The sequence below is a fragment of the Benincasa hispida genome, unplaced genomic scaffold (assembly GCF_027475165.1).
Source record: "Benincasa hispida cultivar pf3 unplaced genomic scaffold, pf3_genome.v1.1 HicScf1648, whole genome shotgun sequence".
Lineage (NCBI taxonomy): Eukaryota > Viridiplantae > Streptophyta > Magnoliopsida > Cucurbitales > Cucurbitaceae > Benincasa > Benincasa hispida.
The window spans coordinates 1-22,884 of NW_028326018.1; the positions used below are offsets into that span (position 1 = coordinate 1).

Genomic DNA, 22,884 nt, shown 5'->3' on the forward strand with positions numbered 1-22,884 from the left:
TACAAGGAAAAGCATTTTCCATTATGAATTTTTTCAGCAAATCATGAGCATACTTTTGTTGTGAGATGAAAATCTCTCCATCCTTTTGACTGACTTCAATTCCCAAAAAATAATGGATGAGACCCATATCACTCATCTCAAATTCTCTTTTCATGGAATTCTTAAAATCATCACACAATAGTTTATCATTTTCAATTAAAAGCAAATCAACAACATATAATGAAACAATAAGAAATTTGCTATACTTATCTTCTTTGACATAGAGTGCATGTTCATATGGACACCAGCTTTGAAAACCTATCTTTATAAAGAAATTGTCAATGCGACTATACCAAGCTCGTGAAGCTTGCTTCAATCTATACAAGGCCTTTTTCAAGTTGTACACTTTGTCTTTGTTGTTCCAGATGACAAGATCTTCATGTTAACAATCATAAAACACCCATATCTAACGGTCAATAACAATTCAAGAGTGAGGGAATGTAGTATATTGAGGCTTGAAAATCGTCAGTCGTTTACCAAATGGCAGCTCTATCGTGTAGACGAATCTCCAAGAACTAGTCCGTAGTTCAATTATGTAAACGATTGGATGAACCGCTAGACGATCATGTAGACGACACTTAAGTGGAGCTAGACGATCGTGTATACGACAGCTGAGAAGCTAAACGATTGTATAGACGATTGGACGTGAAGTTAACGATCAAGTACACGATGAGAAAGAAACTACATGATCGTGTAAACGATACTTTAGTAAATTCTAAACGATCGTAGAGATATGAAGAAAGGACACGGGAGTTTAAGTGGTTCGGCCAAAGGTCTATGTCCACTATGCAAATCGGGAGATTCTCTTTATTACTTCTTCAAAGTATTATAGAACAAATTTCTTGCTCTCTTGTTTTCTTATTCACTCTTATTCTTCTTATCACATTAATCTCACATTCGTTTTCCATTATATATATAGGCAATATAGTCAACGATGAAGCTCTGGTGATTACAACACATAACAGAAAGATGTCTACAACGGTTCAACTGCCTACAAACATTGTTCTTCTTGATTACGAGTCTTTCTATAACAATGTAAGCATCCCGAGTACCTTCCCTCTTTGCTTTACTGAGTTGACTTGAGCTAACCTTTTTCAGGTAACTCGAACTCGATAAGGTCTAAGCATCTTCCAAGCTTGTTTAATGGAATAGTTTTTGTTAGCATATCAGCTGCATTATCAGAGGTATGAATCTTCACTACCTTGACTTCCCCTTTCTCAATATCTTGTCTAATGAAATGATATTTAATATCAATGTGCTTGGTTCTATTGTGAAACTGTTGATTCTTAAATAGGTATATTGTGCTCTAGTCATCACTATTGAAGTAGAAAAAGAAGACGACACAACGAGTTTATGTGGAAAACCCTAATTCAGGGAAGAAAAACCATGGTAGAAAAGGACTTATTATTTTATGTCATGTTTACAATAGACCCAACATCAGATATAAATAGAATGAGGTGAAACCCTAATTTAGCAAATATAGTAAAAATTACAAAAATGCCTTTACGGCTAATTCAACGTATTTCAACACTCCCCTCAAGTTGGGGCATAGATAACGGCAAGACCCAACTTGCTAATACGAGCTTCAAACGTCTGTCTCGATAACCCTTTTGTAAAAACATATGCAATCTGTTGGACTGAAGGTACATAGGGAATACAAATAGCTCCGTAGTCTAACTTTTCTTTAATAAAGTGCCTGTCAATTTCCACATGTTTGGTTCTATCATGTTGCACGGGATTATTCGCAATACTGATGGCAGCCTTATTATCACAATACAGCTTCATGGGCCCAGGACTACTCTCATGAAGATCAGATAAAACTTTCTGTAACCAGATTTCTTCACACACTCCCAGATTCATAGCTCTATACTCTGCCTCAGCACTACTTCTGGCCATTACACCCTGTTTTTTACTCCGCCAAGTTACCAAATATCCCCATACAAAGATATAGTACCCTGAGGTTGACCTTCTATCAGTCACAGATCCGGCCCAATATGAGTCAGTATATGCCTCGATGCTTCGTGTGTCATGTTTCCTGAACACCAAGCCCTTCCAAGGGGTGGACTTTAAATATCTCAAAATTCGAGTCACAGCTTCCATGTGCTCCTCATATGGACTCTGCATGAACTGACTTACTACACTCACAGCATAGGAGATGTCGGGCCTAGTATGAGACAAGTAAATCAGTTTTCCTACTAGGCATTGATATCTCTCTTTATTCACAGGAACTCCTTTCGAAATACTTTTCAGTTTGCTATTGACCTCAATAGGAGTGTCAATAGGTTTGCATCCGGTCATTCCTGTTTCCTTTAACAAGTCCAGAGTGTACTTCCGCTGAGAAACACATATTCCTACTTTTGATCTTGCCACTTCCATCCCTAGAAAATACTTTAAACTACCAAGATCCTTAATTTCAAATTCACTTGCCATCCTTTATTTTAGCTTAGCAATTTCTGCCGTGTTATCCCCTGATAGGATGATGTCATCAACATACACTACCAACACAGCAATCTTTCCTAAGGGTGATTTTTTTGGTAAACAAGGTATGATCAGAATGCCCCTGAACAAACCCTTGGGACTTAACAAACACGATGAACCTGTCAAACCAGGCCCTAAGAGACTGCTTCGACTCATATAAAGACTTCTTGAGTTTGCAAACATGATTCCCAAACTTAGCTTCGAAACCTGGAGGTGGACTCATATAAACTTCCTCTTCCAACTCACCATTTAGGAATGCGTTCTTTACATCTAGTTGATGTAGGGGCCAATCTTTATTCATGGTGACAGACAGATGAAAACGAATCGTGTTTAACTTAGCCACTGGGGAAAACATTTCTGAATAATGAATCCCATACGTCTGAGTGAATCCTTTAGCAACTAACCTGGCTTTATACCTCTTGAGTGTTTCGTCAGACTTATAATTCACTGTGAACACCCATTTGCAACCAATTGTTTTGTGACCTCTAGGGAGAGCTACTAACTCCCAAGTCTTATTTGCCTCAAGAGCTCTCATTTCCTTCATTACTGCTGCTTTCCACTCAGGAACTTCCATGGTCGCATGTACACTAGTAGGTATTGTTAGAGCATCTAGCTGAGTAGTAAAAGCCTTAAAAACAGGAGATAAGTTACTATAGGTCAGAAAACTATGAAAAGGGTATTTTGTACATGACCTGGTTCCCTTCTCAGAGCAATTGGCATATCCAGAGTGGTATCATAGTTGTCAGTTTTCGTCTGTCCCTCTTCAGTATCAGACTTTTGAGACAATTATGCATCTTCTTGAGGGTCTTTCAACATCTCATTACTTTCTGAAGTTTCAACCTTCTCTGAGCTCATTTCATCATTTTCTATGTTCCCACACTTTTCTTCAAGACTCTCCTTTGAAACAACGGGATCTTGAACCTAAGCTGGTTCCGACGCTTGGACACTTTCCGATAGAACACCAGAGGTTTCCTGAATTTCCTTTCTAAGATTCCTCCTATAGTATGTTATCCAGGGCACTTGTCTAGTAGCAAGAACCGACACGAGAATAACAGGAGCAGAATTAGGTTCAAGACTAGGTAGACTAGGTCCAGGAACATTAGGACTAGGCTCAGGTTCAGGAATATTCGGACTAAGCTCAAGATTAAGGCTAATGGGTATGGAGTACGTGGAATTGTTAGTCTCTTCATTCGTGGTCTCCCCCTAAAGATGACTAACGGGAAAGAACAGTTTATCTTCAAGGAACGTGACATCCATAGTGACAAAATATTTTCTAGAAGATGGACGAAAGCATTTATAGCCTCGCTGATGAAGGGGATACCTGACAAACACACATGTTTTAGCTCGTGGAGCAAACTTAGTCCGGTGTGGACCATGAGTATGAACAAAGGTTGTACACCCAAACACACGAAGATGAACCTCAGGAATAAGACGGGTAGACTGATAGTACTCTTTGAAGCACTCAAGAGGAGTTTGAAACTTTAGAACTCGTGAAGGCAATCTATTAATTAGATGAGTTGCGGTAAGAACCGCATCTCCCCACAGGTACGAAGGAAGAGACGCTGGAATTATCAAGGAACGAGCAACTTCAATGAGATGGCGATTTTTTCGTTCAGCCACCCCATTTTGTTGTGGAGTATACACGAGTTTTGATGGATGATCCCTTTTGACACTAGGAATTCCTGGAAGGTGTGGTTGACAAACTCACGACCATTGTCACTTCGGAGGATGGCAATCTTTGTGTTGAACTGTGTTAATACAGTGGTATAGAACTGTTTGAAGGTTGATAAAACCTCGGACTTATCAGCAAGGAGATATACCTATGTAAGTCGGGTATGGTCATCAATGAAAGTTACAAACCACCATTTACCAGACAGGGTAGGGATGCTCGAGGGACCCCAAACATCACTGTGGACCAGGTGAAAAGGCTGGGTAGGTTTATAGGGCTGAGAAACAAACGACACGCGAGGTTGTTTAGCACGTACACAGACATCACAAGATAATGAAGAAACATTCACATTATGGAATAAATGAGGAAATAAATATCGCATATATTGAAAACTAGGATGTCCAAGACGAAAATGCCACAATAAATAATTTGTTTCAGATATAGTAAACGAAGATAAAAGACTAGTCCTAAACAAGCTTCTGGAGGAAGCATCTGTAGAAAGGAAATATAGGCCTCTGTCATATCGAGCAGTGCCAATCGTCTTCCCCGAGCTCAAGTCCTGAAACAGAGCAGTATCTGGTGAGAAGACAACTCTATAGTTCAAATCTTTTGTTATTTTGCTTATTGATAATAAGTTGTAAGAAATTTTGGGCACATGTAAGACATTTTGCAGAGTTAATCCCTGAAATGGTGACAGTCTGCCTTTTCCAGCAACAGGAGCGAAGGACCCATCCGCAATTCGAATCCTCTTATTTCAAGCACTTGGATAGTATGAGAGAAACCGGTCGGATGAGCCAGTCAAGTGATCGGTTGCTTCTGAATCTAGAATCCATAACTTATTCCCTTCAACAAGGAAACTAAAAGATTGAAGGTTACCTGATTGAGCAACTGTTCTGATCCCTATGGTACCTGAATCACCAGGATTAGTCACTGAAGGCTGTGTCTGAGGTTGTGCAGCCCTCTCAACTGATTCACCCACTAGAGCACGCCCAGGTTTCGACTTGTCATTCGGAGGGCGACGTTTACCATTTGGAGGGCGACCATGCAATTTCCAGCACTGATCCTTCGTGTGCCACTGTTTTTGGCAATGCTCACAAATTGGGGGTGTTTTACTATTCTGCTTGTCACCATCAGCTCCAGCGGACATTACCCCGAAGGCAGCTGACTCTACAGTGGTAACACCTGGCCCGTTCATTGCACTCGATCTATCTTCTTCCAATCTAACTTCTGAACAGACCTCCATGAGAGACGGAATTTGTTTCTGCCCTAGTATTCTACTACGAACTGTATCAAATTTAGGGTGCAGCCCGGCAAGAAAATCATACACACGCTCAACCTCTTCTATCTTGAAGTATTGAATTCCATCTTCTAGGCAGGTCCAGATGATCTCCCGACATAGATCCATTTCTTACCATAACAATGACATCTTGCTGAAGTATGACGTTACATCCATGCTCCCTTGTTTGCATTCGTGAACCTGTTTACGTAGAGTATACAGGCGGGATGCGTTCTGACGCCTCGAATATAACCTTCGGACTGCATCCCAAATATCTCGGGCAGTGGCTGAATAGAGTAAGGGTTTCCCGATTTGTGGTTCCATACTACTGATTAACATTGAGCGGAGCAAAGAATCCTCTGCCTTCCAGACACGCTCTTGAGGATCCCCAGGATTCGGTCGTGGTATCTCTCTAGTTAAATATCCAAACTTATGGCGTCCCTCAAGAACCATTTTAATTGTTTGGGACCAAGAGAAGTAATTTTGTCCATTCAACTTCTCTCCCGTGATCATTCCTGCAGAATTTCCAATTGTTCCAGATAAAAGATTAGAAGTTGGAGGAGTAGGAAATATTGATACCGGATTTTCTGAATACATCGGGGAAGAATCATGACCATTCAATCTGGCTCCCAGGGCGACCATCTGTTGCTGAAGACTAACTAATTGTTGTTGGAGTTCCCCATGAGATTCAGATCTGGAATTTTTCTGTCTAAACACCATGGGATTTTCTTCAATGGAATCACCCATTCGAAACTGGGGCTGAACTGGATATACATGAGGAAGAGGTTGTCCACCATGGTACTGTGATGAAGCTACTGCCGGAAGTCCACCAGCGGCAAAGTTCGGCAGCCCGTGACCGGCGCTGCTCCCAGACGGCTGTGATGGTGGGTAACGGACAAACAGCTCGGCGATCGGTTGTGAGGCTGAAGAAATCGCGCCGATCTGACCCGACCCGACAGCTGGAGCAAACCCATGACCGTCTGGTGTAGATCCGATTCTGTGCGACGCCGAGATACCTACCGGCTGTAGATCGATCGCGTGCGCCGGTTGGAGAACGTGCGAGGCTGAGACAGTTGTGTGCGAAGTTGAGGGTCCGATCGGTTGTGACCCGTTCGTGTGCGCCGACTGGAGCGAAGTCGAGAGTCCGATCGGTTGTGACCGCTGTACGCGGTGCGCGGCGGTTGGAAAGCGTGACCTGTCACCACCACTGCTGTTCGTACTGGAAAGGTCCCGATCGATGGTGTTCGTTTGGATACGGCTGAGACCTGGAAGCTAATTGGCAGCACGCCAGCTGGGAAGTCAATCCCACCCCCTGCAGTATCCGGGCTCGCCATCTGAACTGTTTTCGGAGCGGCTGAGCCACCTGGGATGATGGTTCGGAGATAGCGGTCAACCGCTGCTTGAATCACTGCCTCATTAGTCAGCGTATCTTCACCTATCAAGTTTGATGACTGAGTTTCTTCTACTAGGGCTAGGGTTTCATCACCTTCCTCTGATACCATAATGAAGTAGAAAAAGAAGACGACACAAGGAGTTTACGTGGAAAACCCTAATTCAGGGAAGAAAAACCACGGTAGAAAAGGACTTATTATTTTATGTCATGTTTACAATAGACCAACCTCAGATATAAATAGAATGAGGTGAAACCCTAATTTAAAAAATATAGTAAAAATTACAAAAATGCCTTTAGGGCTAATTCAACGTATTTCAACAATCACAATAGATTCTGACTTTTGTTTATGTTATGTTGAAATCGTTTAGTAAACCTTTCAGCCACAAACCTTCCTTCACAACTTCAGACAATGCGATGAACTTAGACTCTATTGTGAAAAGGGCCACAACAAGCTGCAAAGTAGCTTTCCAACTGATCAAATTGTTCCTCCATAGGAAAACATAGCCTGATAGAGAACGTCTTCTATCCAAATCTCCTGCATAATCTGCATCTATATAACCATATACTTCATCATTGGATGGCTCATTCTGTCTATATAAGACTATTGCATCCTTGGATGAACATAGATACCTTAGTATCCAATTGATTGCCTCCTAATGTCTTCTACCAGGATTTACCATGTACCTACTAACCATATTTGTTGCATATGACAGGTCTGGTCGTGTAGAAGTCATAAGGTACATCAGTGATCCCACTGCTTGGGAATAAGGGACGACCTTCATATGGTTCAAATACTCTTCATCTGTGCTCTTTGGACTATTGGCAGCTGAAAGCTTAAATTGAGGTGCAAGAGAAGTGCCAACTGGCTTAGCACTCTCCATTTTGAACCTCTGTAGTATCTTTGAACAACATTCAGATTGATCAACATGCAATCTGCCCTATTTTCTGTCTCTTTCAATCTTAATGCCTAGGATCCTCCTTGACTTCCCTAGGTCTTTCATATCAAACTCTTTCTTAAGAAGCATTTTCACTTGCTTTAATTCTTCTTTGGATCTTCTGGCCAGCAGCATGTCATCTACATAGAAAAGTAGATAGACCAAATCCTTGAAGCTACTAAAGTTTGTGTACAAAAATTATAGTAGCTTCAAGGAACCGGTCTATCTACTTCTCTATGTAGATGACATGTTGCTGGCCGAGAGATCCAAAGAAGAATTGAGGCAAGTGAAAATGCTTCTTAAGAGAGAATTTGATATGAAAGACATAGGAGAGTCAAGGAGGATCCTAGGCATAGAAATTGAAAGAGACAGAAAACAGAGCAGATTGCTTGTTAGTCAATCTGAATATTATTCAAAGATATTACAAAGGTTCAAGATGGAAAGTGCTAAGCCAGTACGCACTCTTCTTACACCTCACTTCAAGCTTTCAGCTACCAATGGTCTAAAGAGCACAGATGAAGAGCATTTGAACCATATGAAGGTTGTCCCTTATTCCCAAGCACTTGGATCACTTATGTATCTTATGACTTCTACAAGACCAGACCTGTCCTATGCAACAAGTATGGTCAGTAGGTACATGGCAAACCCTGGTAGAAGACATTAGGAGGTAATCAAGTGGATACTAAAGTATCTATGTTCATCCAAGGAGGCAAGAGTCTTATATAGACAAATGAGCCATCCATGATGAAGTAAATGGTTATATAGATGCAGATATGCAGAATTTGGATAGAAGACGTTTCTCTATCAGGCTATGTGGTATTTCCTTAAGAGGAACAAATTGATCAGATTGAAAATCTACTTTGCCAGCATTGTTGTGGCCCTTTTCACAATAGATCTAAGTTCATCGCATTTCCTGAAGTTGTGAAGGAACGGTATGTGTGCTGAAAGTTTACTAAACGATTTCAACATAACAAAAACAAAAGTCAGAATCTATTGATGAAATGTTGAAAATACGTTGAATTACCCTAAAGGCATTTTTGTAATATTTACTATATTTTAACTATATTTTTTAAATTAGGGTTTCACCTCATTCTATTTATATCTGAGGTTGGTCTATTGTAAACATGACATAAAATAATAAGTCCTTTTCTACCGTGGTTTTTCTTCCCTGAATTAGGGTTTTCCACGTAAACTCCTTGTGTCGTCTTCTTTTTCTACTTCATTATGGTATCAGAGGAAGGTGATGAAACCCTAGCCCTAGTAGAAGAAACTCAGTCATCAAACTTGATAGGTGAAGATACGCTGACTAATGAGGCAGTGATTCAAGCAGCGGTTGACCGCTATCTCCGAACCATCATCCCAGGTGGCTCAGCCGAACAGTTCCAGCTGGCGAGCCGAACAGCAGGTGGTGGGATTGCTCCAGCTGGCGTGCCAATTAGCTTCCAGTCTCAGCCGTTCCAACCGAACACCATCGATCGGACCTTTCCAGCCGAACAGCAGATGGTGGTGGAAGGTCACGCTTTCCAACCGGCGCACGCGAACAGGTCACAACCGATCGGACTCTTGACTTCGCTCCAGCCAGCGCACGCGAACGGGTCACAACCGATCGGATCCTCAACTTCGCACACAACCGTCTCAGCCTCACACGTTCCCTAGCCGGCGCACGCGATCGATCTACAGCCGATCGGTACCTCGGCGTCGCACAGAACCGGATCTACACCAGACGGTCATGGGTTTGCTCCAGCTACCGGGTCGGGTCAGATCGGCGTGATTTCTTTAACCTCGCAGCCGATCGCCGAGCCTTCTGTCCGTTACCCATCATCACAGCCGTTTGGGAGCAACGCTGGTCACGGGTTGCCAAACTTTACCGCTGGTGGACTTCCGGCAGTAGCTTCTTCACAGTACCATGGTGGACAGCTTCTTCCTCATGTATATCCAGTTCAGCCCCAGTTTCGAATGGGTGATTCCATTGATGAAAATCCCATGGTTTTTAGACAGAAAAATTCAACATCTGAATCTCATAGGGAACTCTAACAACAATTAGTAGTCTTCAGCAACAGATGGTCACCTTAGGAGCCAGATTGAATGGCCATGATTCTTCCACGATGTATTTAGAAAATCCGGTATCAATGTTTCCTACTCTTCCAACTTCTAATATTTTATCTGGAACAATTGGAAATTCTGTAGGAATGATCACGGGAGAGAAGTTGAATGGGAAAAATTACTTCTCTTGGTCCCAAACAATTAAAATAGTTCATGAGGGACACCATAAGTTTGGATATTTAACTGAAGAGATACCACGACCGAATCCTGGGAATCCTCAAGAGCGTGTCTGGAAGGCAGAGGATTCTTTGCTCCGCTCAATGTTAATCAGTAGCATGGAACCAAAAATTGGGAAACCCTTACTCTATTCAGCCACTGCCCGAGATATTTGGGATACAGTCCGAAGGTTATATTCGAGGCGTCAGAACGCATCCCGCCTGTATACTCTACGTAAACAGGTTCACGAATGCAAACAAGGGGGCATAGATGTAACGTCATACTTCAGCAAGATGTCATTGTTATGGCAAGAAATGGATCTATGTCGGGAGATCATCTGGACCTGCCCACAAGATGGAATTCAATACTTCAAGATAGAAGAGGTTGAGCGTGTGTATGATTTTCTTGCCGGGCTGCACCCTAAATTTGATACAGTTCGTAGTAGAATACTAGGGCAAAAACAAATTCCGTCTCTCATGGAGATCTGTTCAGAAGTTAGATTGGAAGAAGATAGATCGAGTGCAATGAACGGGCCAGGTGTTACCACTGTAGAGTCAGCTGCCTTCGGGGTAATGTTCGCTGGAGCTGATGGTGACAAGCAGAATAGTAAAACACCCCCAATTTGTGAGCATTGCCAAAAACAGTGACACACTAAGGATCAGTGCTGGAAATTGCATGGTCGCCCTCCAAATGGTAAACGTCGCCCTCCGAATGACAAGTCGAAATCTGGGCGTGCTCTAGTGGGCGAATCAGTTGAGAGGGCTGCACAACCTCAGACACAGCCTTCAGTGACTAATCCTGGTGATTCAGGTACCATAGGGATCGGAAAAATTGCTCAATCAGGTAACCCTCAATCTTTTAGTTTCCTTGTTGAAGGGAATAAGTTATGGATTCTAGATTCAGGAGCAACCGATCACTTGACTGGCTCATCCGACCGATTTCTCTCATACTATCCAAGTGCTGGAAATAAGAGGATTCGAATTGCGGATGGGTCCTTCGCTCCTGTTGCTGGAAAAGGCAGACTGTCACCATTTCAGGGATTAACTCTGCAAAATGTTTTACATGTGCCCAAAATTTCTTACAACTTATTATCAATAAGCAAAATAACAAAAGATTTGAACTATAGAGTTGTCTTCTCACCAGATACTGCTCTGTTTCAGGACTTGAGCTCGGGGAAGACGATTGGCACTGCTCGATATGACAGAGGCCTATATTTCCTTTCTACAGATGCTTCCTCCAGAAGCTTGTTTAGGACTAGTCTTTTATCTTCGTTTACTATATCTGAAACAAATTATTTATTGTGGCATTTTCGTCTTGGACATCCTAGTTTTCAATATATGCGATATTTATTTCCTCATTTATTCCATAATGTGAATGTTTCTTCATTATCTTGTGATGTCTGTGTACGTGCTAAACAACCTCGCGTGTCGTTTGTTTCTCAGCCCTATAAACCTACCCAGCCTTTTCAGCTGGTCCACAGTGATGTTTGGGGTCCCTCGAGCATCGCTACCCTGTCTGGTAAATGGTGGTTTGTAACTTTCATTGATGACCATACCCGACTTACATAGGTATATCTCCTTGCTGATAAGTCCGAGGTTTTATCTACCTTCAAACAGTTCTATACCATTGTATTAACATAGTTCAACACAAAGATTGCCATCCTCCGAAGTGACAATGGTCGTGAGTTTGTCAACCACACCTTCCAGGAATTCCTAGTGTCAAAAGGGATCATCCATCAAAACTCGTGTGCATATACTCCACAACAAAATGGGGTGGCTAAACGAAAAAATCGCCATCTCATTGAAGTTGCTCGTTCCTTGATAATTCCAGCGTCTCTTCCTTCGTACCTGTGGGGAGATGCGGTTCTTACCGCAACTCATCTAATTAATAGATTGCCTTCACGAGTTCTAAAGTTTCAAACTCCTCTTGAGTGCTTCAAAGAGTACTATCAGTCTACCCGTCTTATTCCCGAGGTTCCTCTTCGTGTGTTTGGGTGTACAGCCTTTGTTCATACTCATGGTCCACACCGGACTAAGTTTGCTCCACGAGCTAAAACATGTGTGTTTGTCAGGTATCCCCTTCATCAACGAGGCTATAAATGCTTTCATCCATCTTCCAGAAAATATTTTGTCACTATGGATGTCACGTTCCTTGAAGATAAACTGTTCTTTCCCGTTAGTCATCTTTAGGGGGAGACCACGAATGAAGAGACTAACAATTCCACGTACTCCATACCCATTAGCCTTAATCTTGAGCTTAGTTCGAATATTCCTGAACCTGAGCCTAGTCCTAATGTTCCTGGACCTAGTCTACCTAGTCTTGAACCTAATTCTGCTCCTGTTGTTCTCGTGTCGGTTCTTGCTACTAGACAAGTGCCCTGGATAACATACTATAGAAGGAATCTCAGAAAGGAAATTCAGGAAACCTCTGGTGTTCTATCGGAAAGTGTCCAAGCGTCGGAACCAACTTAGGTTCAAGATCCCGTTGTTTCAAAGGAGAGTCTTGAAGAAAAGTGTGGAAACATAGAAAATGATGAAATGAGCTCAGAGAAGTTTGAAACTTCAGAAAGTAATGAGATGCTGAAAGACCCTCAAGAAGATGCATAATTGTCTCAAAAGTCTGATACTGAAGAGGGACAGACGAAAACTGACAACTATGATACCACTCTGGATATGCCAATTGCTCTGAGAAGGGAACCAGGTCATGTACAAAATACCCCTTAATCAATAGTATTACATGACCTATAAGAAACAATCTCCTGTTAAATTAAGGCAATTTACTAACTCAACCCGCAAGAATGCTCTAGCAATACCTACCAGTGTACATGCGTCCATGGAAGTTCCGGAGTGGAAAGCAGCAGTAATGGAGGAAATGAGAGCTCTCGAGGCAAATAAGACTTGGGAGTTAGTAGTTCTCCCTCGAGGTCACAAAACAGTTGGTTGCAAATGGGTGCTCACAGTGAAGTATAAGTCTGACGAAACAATCAAGAGATATAAGGCCAGGTTAGTTGCTAAAGGGTTCACTCAGACGTATGAGATTGATTATTCAGAAACTTTTTCCCCAGTGGCTAAGTTAAATACGATTTGTGTTCTTCTGTCTGTCGCTGTAAATAAATATTGGCCCCTACATCAACTAGATGTAAAAAAATGCCTTCCTAAATGGTGAGTTAGAAGAGGAAGTTTACATGAGTCCACCTCCAGGTTTCGAAGCTAAGTTTGGGAATCATGTTTGCAAACTCAGGAAGTCTTTATATGGGTTGAAGCAACCCCCTAGAGCATGGTTTGACAGGTTCACCGTGTTTGTTAAGTCCCAAGGGTTTGTTCAGGGGCATTCTGATCATACCTTGTTTACCAAAAAATCACCCTTAGGAAAGATTGTTGGGTAGTATATATTGATGACATCATCCTATCAGAAGATGACACGACAGAAATTGCTAAGCTAAAACAAAGGATGGCAGGTGAATTTGAAATCAAGGATCTTGGTAGTTTGAGGTATTTTTTCGGGATGGAAGTGGCAAGATGAAAAGCAGGAATATCTGTATCTCAGCGGAAGTACACTCTGGACTTGTTGAAGGAAATAGGAATGACTGGATGCAAACCCATTGAAACTTCTATTGAGGTCAATACCAAACTGAAAAGCATTTCGGAAGGAGTTCCTGTGAATAAGGAGAGGTATAAACGCTTGGTAGGAAAACTGATTTACTTATCTCATACTAGGCCCGACATCTCCTATGCTGTGAGTGTGGTAAGTCAGTTCATGCAGAGTCTATATAAGGAGTACATGGAAGTTGTGACTCGAATTTTGAGATACCTAAAATCCACCTCTAGGAAGGGCTTGGTGTTCAAAAAACACGACACGTGGAGCATCGAGGCATATACTGACTCAGATTGGGCCGGATCTGTGATTGATAGAAAGTCAACCTCAGGGTACCGTACCTTTGTATGAGAAAATTTGGTAACTTGGAGGAGTAAAAAACAGGATGTAGTGTCCAAAAGTAGTACTGAGGCAGAGCTATGAGTCTGGGAATGTATGAAGAAATCTAGTTGCAGAAAATTTTATCTGATCTTCATGAGAGTAGTCCGGGGCCCATGAAGCTGTATTGAGATAATAAGGTTGCCATCAGTATTACGAATAATCCCGTGTAACACGATAGAATCAAACATGGGGAAATTGACTGGCACTTTATTAAAGAAAAGTTACGTGGAGCTATCTGTATTCCCTATGTACCTTCAGTCCAACAGGTTGCAGATGTTCTTACGAAAGGGTTATCGAGACAGACGTTTAAAGCTTCTATTAACAGGTTGGGTCTTGCCGACATTTATGTCCCAACTTAGGGGGAAGTGTTGAAATACGTTGAATTAGCCCTAAGGGCATTTTTGTAATTTATATTATATTTTCTAAATTAGGGTTTCACCTCATTCTATTTATATCTGAGGTTGAGGTCTATTGTATACATGATATTAAAATAATAAGTCCTTTTCTATCATGATTTTTCTTCCCTGAATTAGGGTTTTCCACGTAAACTCCTTGTGTCGCTTTTTTTTCCTACTTCAAAAGTGATGACTAGAGCACAATTACCTATATAAGAATCAACAGTTTCACAATAGAACCAAGCACATTGATATTAAATATCATTTCATTAGACAAGATATTGAGAAAGGGGAAGTCAAGGTAGTGAAGATTCAAACCTCTGATAATGCAGCTGATATGCTAACAAAAACTATTCCATTAAACAAGCTTGGAAGATGCTTAGACCTTATCGAGTTCGAGTTACCTGAAAAAGGTTAGCTCAAGTCAACTCAGTAAAGCAAAGAGGGAAGGTACTCGGGATGCTTACATTGTTATAGAAAGACTCGTAATCAAGAAGAACAATGTTTGTAGGCAGTTGAACCGTTGTAGACATCTTTCTGTTATGTGTTGTAATCACCAGAGCTTCATCGTTGACTATATTGCCTATATATATAATGGAAAACGAATGTGAGATTAATGTGATAAGAAGAATAAGAGTGAATAAGAAAACAAGAGAGCAAGAAATTTGTTCTATAATACTTTGAAGAAGTAATAAAGAGAATCTCCCGATTTGCATAGTGGACATAGACCTTTGGCCGAACCACTTAAACTCCCGTGTCCTTTCTTCATATCTCTACGATCGTTTAGAATTTACTAAAGTATCGTTTACACGATCATGTAGTTTCTTTCTCATCGTGTACTTGATCGTTAACTTCACGTCCAATCGTCTATACAATCGTTTAGCTTCTCAGCTGTCGTATACACGATCGTCTAGCTCCACTTAAGTGTCGTCTACATGATCGTCTAGCGGTTCATCCAATCGTTTACATAATTGAACTACGGACTAGTTCTTGGAGATTCGTCTACACGATAGAGCTGCCATTTGGTAAACGACTGACGATTTTCAAGCCTCAATATACTACATTCCCTCACTCTTGAATTGTTATTGACCGTTAGATATGGGTGTTTTATGATTGTTAACATGAAGATCTTGTCATCTGGAACAACAAAGACAAAGTGTACAACTTGAAAAAGGCCTTGTATAGATTGAAGCAAGCTTCACGAGCTTGGTATAGTCGCATTGACAATTTCTTTATAAAGATAGGTTTTCAAAGCTAGTGTCCATATGAACATGCACTCTATGTCAAAGAAGATAAGTATAGCAAATTTCTTATTGTTTCATTATATGTTGTTGATTTGCTTTTAATTGAAAATGATAAACTATTGTGTGATGATTTTAAGAATTCCATGAAAAGAGAATTTGAGATGAGTGATATGGGTCTCATCCATTATTTTTTGGGAATTGAAGTCAGTCAAAAGGATGGAGAGATTTTCATCTCACAACAAAAGTATGCTCATGATTTGCTGAAAAAATTCATAATGGAAAATGCTTTTCCTTGTAACACGTTCATGGATGCAAATTTGAAATTAAGCAAGAATGATATTGGATAAGATGTTGATCCAAGCTTATATCGAAGTTTAGTTGGAAGTTTGATGTACTTGACTGCAACAAGACCCGATATTCTATTTATTGTATGTATGTCAAGCAGATTCATGTCAAGCCTGAAATGAAGATATTGGGAAACGGGTAAGCGAGTGCTTCGTTACATTCTTGGCACTATTAATTTTGGAAATTATTACAAGAAAGTTTTAGAATCAGTGTTAGTTGGTTTTAGTGATAGTGATTGGAGTGGTAATGTTGATGATCATAAAAGCACATCTCGTTATGTTTTTAGCATTGGTTCGGGTGTTTTTTTATGGACTTCAAAGAAATAACTTTTTCTTACTCTTTCTACCACCGAAGTAGAATACATCTCTTTATCTACAGCTGGATGTCAAGTTTTATGGCTTAGATGGATGTTGAAATAATTGAAGTGTACACAAAGAAGTCAAACTATTTTATATTGTGATAATTGGTTCTGCCATTGCATTATCAAAAAATCCAGTCTTTCATGGAAGAAGCAAACATATTAGAATCAAGTATCATTTTATCAGAAACTTGATTAAAGATGGAGAAGTGATGGTGAAGTATTGCAAGACTCAAGATTAGTTGGCGGATATTTTTACGAAGGCACTAAAGTTTGACTTATTTGTTAAGTTCGAAGAAAAGCTTGGAGTTGCTCAAGTCCAAATTAACGGAGAATGATAAAATTAATCTAGACTTATATTCAAGATGCATGAATTATATTTAATTAGATACATGAATAGTTGAGATTTAAGGAATAGTTAAATACACGAATTACAAGATACAATGATGAATGTTCATGTATTGGTGAAAAATCACATGTATTTGCATTTATCATTGATGTCTTTTGATGTATTTTTCTACTAGTATAAATATGTGTAGGATTTGTCATTTGTAATCAAGCCAAGAAAATAAAGTAATATTCAAGTTCTAGTTTCTCCAATCTTATGTGAGTAAGAGAATAATCTTCTTCTCTTATCTATTGAATTGTATTATGAGAGCCTACATCATTTCCAACGGAACATCACCATTGAAAGAGCCATTATTTGGTGCTATTGGATCTGTTATTATAACTTCTTCCTATGACATTTTGTCTTGAAGAGAAAAGAAGATTAGAAGGAAAATGGATTCTACAAAGGGTTTTTAACTTGATTCTTGTTAAAAGAATTTAACTTCAACTATATTTTGGGTGTGGAGTTTATAGAGAAATAATAATGTACTATTATTGGTTGTACGTCAGAATGTGATCAAGTGTGGCATAATGCATGACAGCTGCTAGTGCTTATCTAATTAGACTGAGATTATATAGACCATTCATTGTTCCTGTCATGTCAAATATGATGTTCCAATCACTGTAAAATTTATTAGAAGTTATTTTCTTTTTTTTAGTAAATGCTGTCTTAACCATCTGAATACTTCTTTCTTTCTTGGTAGCTGGAAAGATCTTGGTCTATATTCCTTGTTCTTCTTAAATTCTTCTTAAAGCAGATGTATGGTACTACAGTTTGGTTCGTTGATCTTAATTTAGGCAAAATTCGAGTAATATGTAATATGTTAAAGACATTGTCATAAATATCGTTACATGTCTGGAAGCAAATTTTACAGAATTTTTTTCTTTCTTTTTTTTCGACTTATTTTTTTTTAAAAAAAAATCAACATAAACATATATAATTCAACTGATATAAGATATATACTATTGACAAAAAAGTTAAAAGTACAAATCACTCCATATGTTTAACATAATTTAAGTATTTGTACTAAAGTATTAACACAAACTTGTATAAAAATCACATATTTTAAAGACGAGTATTAGGTAAGGCTAGCATAATTTGGGATAGAAAATTGTGCTTTTTATTAGTATATTATTACTTTTTTTATTTTAAAGTATACGAATTAAAATAGACATTACAGATTAAAATAAAGTTTGTAATGAAAAGAAAAGATTAAAACAAAAATACTATATATACGGAGAGATTATTGTTGAAATGAGAGGAAAGAAAATAGTCTCTCCTAAAACTTGAGAGAAAGTTTGCTGAGCCATTATTTGGTGCTATTGGATCTATGATTACAACTTCTTCCTATGACATTTTGCCTTCAAGAGAAGAAGATTAGAAGGCAAATGGATTCTACAAAGGGTTTATTTAACTTCATTCTTGTTGGAAGAATTTAACTTAACTATATTTTGGGTGTGGAATTTATAGGACTAATAATGCATGGCAGCTGCTGCTAGTGCTCATCTAATTAATATATTTTAGACCATTCATTGACGTTGAATTTGTCCAATGTAAAAAGTTTGGCACATGTCAGTTAGAACGATGTTTTGTCTGGATGTGATAATTATTGATTAGTATATTATTACTTTTTTTTTTTTAATAGAGATTTTCGTCATTTTCTTCAATCTTTGTACAAATTCTTGTCAGATTCAATGGATTTCTTGAAAGTTTTGCTACTTTATGAGTAGGTAAGTTCTTTTATCTTGGAGATTGTGTTAGGTGAGCCAATTCTTTAGACTTTTTCATTTAATTTTTTCTTGTAATTTTTTGTTCTTGAATGTTCTTACTTTTAATTTCAATAAAATCCTATAGAAATGGGTTGAACCTCAATTTTTTTAGATTTTTGTATGTAAAATTACATGGCTCTATAGCATAATTGCAATTAGGTTGCAAAAACTAGTGATTTTAATGGAAAGTTTGGACTTCTTTTCCTATTTTTTTTAAAAGATTTACTAGTTTAGAACATTCATATTAATCATTATTTTAGTCTTTTTAATTTCAAGAATGTCATAGTTGAGAAAACCCAAGAAATGCATGCAATTTAGAATTACATGTGGAATGTCTTTAGGAAGCTTTTATGAACTAAATTGGGGTTAATTGACCAATTTAGGTTAATTGGCTTACTAGGGCATTAGGGCTTAACCTTAATGAACTATGGAACAATTGAATTGCTTAAAATGAATTAAGTCTATGATAGAATTAGGTTAATCTGCATAATATTCCCGAGATCCTTTTTCCATTGAATATGTTACATAATTTCTTTTATACTATCTCTCATTATTCTCATTACCAAAATTTCATATCAATTCTTCTTTTATTTTTTCTTAGTTTCTTAAAACCAACAAACCTCCACTCAATTTGGATTTCAAAACTCAATTGTACCAATTAATAGAGGTTCTCCGTGGATCGACCTTGTGTTTCTACTTTACTACGTGTTAGTATTAGTAGTTGTGCGCATTTTAGAAATTCTATTTGTTTTGGGTTAAGATGAACAAATAACATCATTTTAGCTCGAACAAATTGGCATTATTGTCGGGGACTTGTACAATTGGCTTATTTGAATTTTAAATTCCTTTAAAAATAAAAAATAAAAAAATAAGAGAAATAATAAAATCCAAAAAACAGTTAAGGTGATTAAATTTTTATTTTTTTTTTTGTGCATGACCTGCTCCTCGTGGAGTGTACTTTGTGATTTTGTTGTAGACATTAACCGTGAGTAGAGGCGACTTCGAAGGAAAATAACAAGAGGAGAAGATGGAAAATTTGAGGAGCTAAGACAAGAAGAAGAAGCAAGAGAGTACCATGAGAGAGCTTGTGGAGCCGAATTACAACCAACAACCATTGTGCATAGTCAACCCGAAGACTACCGTTCCGTTCAAACTTAAACCAGGACTTGTGCATCTCTCGCCTAAATTTAGATGACAACCTGACAAGAATCTGCACAAACACATGAAAGAATTTCATCTCGTATGGGATGGAATGCACCTGCATGAGATAACCCAAGAACAACTTAATCTTAGGGCCTTTCCTTCTCTTTGAAGGATATGGCCAAAGATTGGTTGTTCTACTTGTCGGCAGGATCCATCATTACATGGAATGGTTTGAAAAAGTTCATAGAAATTTTTTTCCCTATATCTAAGGCACAGAATATTAGAAAAGAAATCTATGGCATTAAGCAAGTTGTAGGAGAGTAACTTTATGAATATTGGAAAAGATATAAACAACTTTGTGCTTTATTCCCTCATTATCAAATTTCTTAACAATATCTAATCCAATATTTCTATTCATGTTTGCTTCCATCGAAGAGGAGCAACATTGATGTTGCCGTCGGAGGGGCTCTAGCTGACAAGAGACCCACAAAAGCTAGTCAACTCATATCCATCGTGGCGGAAAATTCTCAGAATTTCGAATCAAGGACTGTCAACCACAACATTGGTCAGTCCAAAGAGGTAAGTGAGCTTAGAACTCAAGTCTTTAATCTTGTTTCTCTTTTTACACAGGTTTCTCGAGGTGATCTTCCTCATGTTAAGACATGTAGAGCATTTGGAGTAGTCGGACATACCTTCGAAGCTTACCCACAAGTTCACGTGAATGATATAGGAGGCTTCCAAACGAAGTACGATCTGCATGGGCAAACCTACAATTGACGGTAGAGAGATCATGCATGGAAGTACTCAAACATTAGCAAACTCATGCAAAAGAAGTTTTATTACTAAATATTGCGGCGCTAACGCATTGTATTGCAGGATCTTTACAAAAAGCTAACGCATAATCAAGAAGTGCCGCAGGGAAAGCTCTAATGCATGGGCCATGCGTCGGAGGGAATTCAATGCAGAGAAGATACATTGATCCAGGCTGATTATGTCACATCACCACTTGCAGTATGGGCATCTGCAGCAGGCGGCGTCTGAAAAGCTTCTGAGAGTCAGGCAGTTGACCAGGGCATGGACTTTAATGCTGCCAATTCATCAAGTGAACATGACCAACGCCTATAAATAGATGAAGTCCCTCCAGAGTTCGAAGTCAAAGATAGTACAAAGAAATTATCAAGACTCCCACTCTCTGTAATTAGCATAGTCGTAGTTTAGGTTTGTGCTGTGGTGCCAAGACGAACAGAAGGGTTGAAAACCACCACCACCGCCAATCAGGGAGCGAAGGAAGCCAAGCTTAAGAAAGATACTTCGTCCAACTCCTATACAAGTTATTGTACACAACATAAATGAGCCAAAGAGATACAAGAGATTGTACTGTGCGGCTTGATTCAGTTTATTTCATCTCATTTATCGCTTTCATTGCATTTGATTGAATATTACTTTTGTAAAGACAATTTACTTCTTTATAAAATTCATATATTTGATCCATCACATTTTGCCATTGTTTATTTCTTGTTTATGTTGAATGCATTTATACTTTATGCAAAACTTCATTTCAACGCTCAAGCCAATATGATCAATTTGTAAAAGCATCTTTAACTTAGACTGTTCGAGAGAATAACTAAGCCGCATCAAGTAGGACACCTAGTACAGCTACAGATATACTTACTAGTGTTTATTGTTTTCTGTGTTAGACGCATGCATCCTAGAGATAGGTTTTGTATGTTGGTCACATTGAGAAGTGTTGAATAAAGTTTAACGCATGAACAAAAGATGAGCAAATCATCCCATCTCATCCACATCACATTCTAATTTGTGTACACTCATCTTAGACCGACGCATACCACCTATATTAAACTCCATTTTCGCATGCCTCATCACTCACCACTCAACTCTATTGTATCTTCTTGCACAGGCACAACACTTTAGTATAAATAACACATTTTTCTCATATATTTAGGAAAACTCATACAATAGCTACAATGCAAGGTCTGCGTCAGTTTAACTCAATCCCTGAGTTCAATCCTGGACTTATCAGGAACCTAAATTAGATTTATACTTGGGCCTGATTTAGGAAAACTTAAACGTCTACAAAGGAGTGTCGTGCGTCTGTTGCATATCTTTAACGCACCAACGTGTTACAAATACTTAAACGCATCAAAGCATCAGCGCATCGTTTATACTTAGAACTTGTTTTTTCCAATTTATTTCATATAATACACTCCTAGCTCGAATCGCGATAGCAGCGAACAATTTGATACCCCTTTTCACCAACGATAAGCGTGCGACGGTAAAAAAATTGCAAAACAGGATGAATTTTCTCTTTGTTTTCATTTGCAATTTTTTTTCTTTTATTTTTCTCTTACTTTGTTAATTTTTTTATTTCTTGGCATACTTTTTTAATAAATAAAAGAATGAAAGAATAATTTATTTTTCTTTTTCTTTGTAGTTAAACTGAAGGAAAATGAAAGCTAACAGAAACAAAAAAAAAATATATATACAAAGAATTCTCACAATCAAAAGAATAAGCAACCACAAAAACTAGAAAAGTTTCTCTCTACATCCCTTACTTTTCGTTCTCGAACATACATGCATAGTTTAAAAAATGAGGACAATGTTCAATTTTTAAGTTGGGGGTGGGAAATATTGCTTGCATGTTTTTTATATTTTTTTCATAGAAAAATGAGCCTTAGTTAAATTTCTCGCTTTATAATGATATATAAATGCATGTCTGGAACCATTGAGCATCTGAACTCAGGTTAGATTTAGCATTTGATATTTTGATATCTTGACTATATGTTTGTGGCTCTATGATGATGACTTTTAGATTGTGAATCATGATTTCTTTTTTATGTTCCAAATGATTATTTTGCTATAAATGAATAAATGCATGATTGATCGAATGCATGAAAACACAAAATAAAAGAATCTCATTCATATTTTTTTATGTTCTCATTAGATTTCTATACAATCATTATTTCTTATCGATGAAAATTTTGATAACACACTCTTTTTAGCAAAGAACAGGCAAAATTTTAGAAATTTTAAAATTTTCTAACAAAATTTTGGAATCATTTTTCAAAAGAAAAATTCTTTTCCTTTTAATTTCATAGAAAAAATTGAATACTTTTTTTTATGTTTATTTACAATCTTAGACTTTTAGAAATGTCATTTCTACTTGATTTTCATTGTTACCTCGATAGGACAAATATTGA

The 22,884-nt window shown here is 38.5% G+C and overlaps 1 protein-coding gene across 1 annotated transcript; it reads left to right on the forward strand.

Annotated features, from left to right (window-relative positions):
• The first annotated feature begins 9,850 nt into the window (after positions 1-9,850).
• On the forward strand, positions 9,851-12,655 carry LOC150030784 (uncharacterized). The gene is made up of 5 exons (XM_090309409.1): positions 9,851-10,618; positions 10,712-11,104; positions 11,690-12,120; positions 12,292-12,421; positions 12,521-12,655. The coding sequence occupies exons 1-5, from the start codon at positions 9,851-9,853 to the stop codon at positions 12,653-12,655; spliced, it is 1,857 nt and encodes a 618-aa protein (XP_090165535.1).
• The last annotated feature ends 10,229 nt before the right edge of the window (positions 12,656-22,884 follow it).

What these genes read in the sequence shown, in the direction of transcription:
- LOC150030784 (XM_090309409.1), top strand. Translation starts at nt 9,851, where the DNA reads ATGGTCACCTTAGGAGCCAGATTGAATGGCCATGATTCTTCCACGATG. An exon ending in TAGAGTCAGCTGCCTTCGGG is followed by an intron (nt 10,619 to 10,711) that starts GTAATGTTCGCT and finishes ACTAAGGATCAG; the next exon opens with TGCTGGAAATTGCATGGTCG. An exon ending in AGGGATTAACTCTGCAAAAT is followed by an intron (nt 11,105 to 11,689) that starts GTTTTACATGTG and finishes GTATTAACATAG; the next exon opens with TTCAACACAAAGATTGCCAT.